The sequence below is a fragment of the Rhodamnia argentea genome, chromosome 2, assembly GCF_020921035.1.
Source record: "Rhodamnia argentea isolate NSW1041297 chromosome 2, ASM2092103v1, whole genome shotgun sequence".
Lineage (NCBI taxonomy): Eukaryota > Viridiplantae > Streptophyta > Magnoliopsida > Myrtales > Myrtaceae > Rhodamnia > Rhodamnia argentea.
Window position 1 is genome coordinate 31,440,414 of NC_063151.1, and position 2,419 is coordinate 31,442,832.

The following is a 2,419-nucleotide window of genomic DNA, read 5'->3' on the forward strand; positions in this document are numbered from 1 at the left end:
TTTTTGCATTTATACCAATTCGGTCCATCCATCCAATTTTGATCGGAAATCGCTGACGTGAATATTTTTTACAATGTCTTCTTTTTTAGAAATGGAGGGTTTTATTAATTTTCATATTTTTTTTTCATTTCTTGTTTTTTCCCTTTCATTTTGGCCCGCAGCCCTCCCTCGGATAAAAATAAATAAAAAGAAAAGGAAAGAAAAGCAAAAAAATATATATAAAATTCAAAAACCATTTAAATATTATTAAAAATGTTCACGTCAACACCGGCCATGCCACGTAGGATGACCGTCCACATCAACGATTTTCGGTCAAAATTGGCTAGATGGACCAAACTAGTATAAATTCAGAAGGTTTATGATTAAATTGGTCAAATTGAAAGGTTTATGAATGAATTGGTACCAATATAATAGGTTTAGCACTTTTTTGGTATTTTTCGCGAATAAATTGTTTGCGTGGTGGTAAGAGAACAACGGCCTCAGCCGCGACCCATGCACTCGGCCACGACCCCTGACCTGGGCCAACGATGTAAAGCGGGCCGCAAGAAATCGAACAATCTATCTAAAGCTTAGATAGTGCTAGGGTGCTCCCCATTCTTGGCCTTGAACCTTCTTGTTCTTCTTCTTTCGATGCCAAACAGTACATTACCATCTTCAGAAATCAAATTGAGATAATACATACACGCAAGTGACTATTGTATAAGGCATGATTTATTCACAATTTTGACCAAATGAAAAGCAACTAAGTCAATGGTTTGTTGGGAGCTGAAACTTCGGAGCAACAAATGGGGCACGTCTTCCGAGCTCGAAGCCACTGGGTGATACATTCTGAATGGTAAGGATGCACACAGGAATCAAGAACCACTAGCTTTTCACCTTCTTCGTATTCTATTTGACAGATAACGCATCTGTCGATCGCTCCGTTCTTCGTTTCGGCTAGCGATCGGGATCGGAAAGTGTATGGCCTGAAGCATTTGCCGATTTGCTCTAGCGACAGCCCTCTCTTCTCTTCGCCGATGATCTCTCCGAGCTCGATCAGCTCCTCGTACGACAGCTCGTCGGGATCTATGTTGTCCAACTCCGCCATGTAGATGTCGCTCGGGCCGCTGTCTTCTCCCTCGGGGAACCCGAGCTCGACGTCGAACGCGTTGCCCAGGGAGTAGAAGTAACGGTCTTCTTCGTTGCTGCAGTCGCTCGACTCCTCGTCGCTGGCCTCCTCCTCCTCCTCCTCCTCCTCTTCCATCTCGCTCTCGATGGTGGAGAGCATGGCCGCTGCCGGGCGGCGGTCTCTCTCTTCTTGTACTTCTTGTTCTTCTTGTTCTTCCTCTTCTTGTAGCAGGGACATTGCGAAGGCAAGATCAGGGCCAAGGTCGTCATCGTTCCTAGCGGCAGGAGGAGGCGGGGTGGCCGGCCTGCTCCTCGAGTCCCTCTTGGCCTCTCCGTCGTCCATGGCGAGATCGAAAGGCAATGAATATTGGATTAGGAGAGCTATCTCTCTTCGACCCTTCTTAACAATTTACACTAAAGATCGGAGACTGGATAGCAAACATATGGCGAGGAACGAATTGGAAGGAGATGAAGCTTTGGGTTTCCTGAGAAAGAAGGCAATCTCAATGCAAAGGAGAAGGAAACCAAATGTCCAGAGAGCGACGACATTCCATTTTCTTTTTTTGACATAAACGTGCAGACAACAAGCGTGTGTAAGCCTCCAATTGAAGCTAGGCAAGGAAAGACATTGGAGGTTTTGCTAGAGATTGCTTTAAGGAGACGACAAGTTTCATGCAACAGCAATGGAAAAACCTTTCCGTGGCAGAAGATGACATGTTCCTGTAAATTGTAATTCAGGCCAACCTCAAGAACACCGAACGGTTTTGGAACATTTTCCACAGAAAGTAAATCTTTTTTTTTTTTTTTGCTTTCGTTTCTGTGAAAATGTCTTGCTGAGCGGTGCTTGTGCCTCCGGGATATTCCTGCATGACATTTAGCTGCTACACTTGCAGAAACATCAGCACAAACCTATTAGACTAGGTATACTAAAAGGAGATGATGTGTTTGGTACGTACGACAAAGTGAAATGGTATTCGCAACAATCGAATAATAAAATGAGGATTCCATCTCTTTGTTGGGTTACAAAGAGTTACGGAATTTGGAGACGACGGAAAATAGTATGGGAATGGAATAGAACACCTATACACGAATGGAATAGAACACGGCTTGTTTATAAATTTTAGGTTCAATACCGTGAAAAATATCAAATCGGTACACATGTGACAAATTTATTTAAAACAAAATTTTTTACCACAAAAAATCTAAATTGGTACACTTGCGACAAATTTACCTTGAAATGATTTTTTGACCACCAAAAATCCCAAATCGATGGATCTGTGACAAACGTAGTATAAAAACCCCAAACCGGTAT

The 2,419-nt window shown here is 43.0% G+C and overlaps 1 protein-coding gene across 1 annotated transcript; it reads right to left on the bottom strand.

Annotated features, from left to right (window-relative positions):
* Window positions 1-429: 429 nt before the first annotated feature.
* LOC115725791 (E3 ubiquitin ligase BIG BROTHER-related-like) lies at window positions 430-1,484 on the bottom strand. Its single transcript, XM_048274412.1, has 2 exons — window positions 910-1,484; window positions 430-639 (listed from the first exon to the last, which is right to left on the bottom strand). Exons 1-2 carry the CDS (start codon window positions 1,448-1,450, stop codon window positions 563-565), a joined length of 618 nt encoding a protein of 205 aa, XP_048130369.1. The 5' UTR covers window positions 1,451-1,484; the 3' UTR covers window positions 430-562.
* Between the last annotated feature and the right edge of the window lie 935 nt (window positions 1,485-2,419).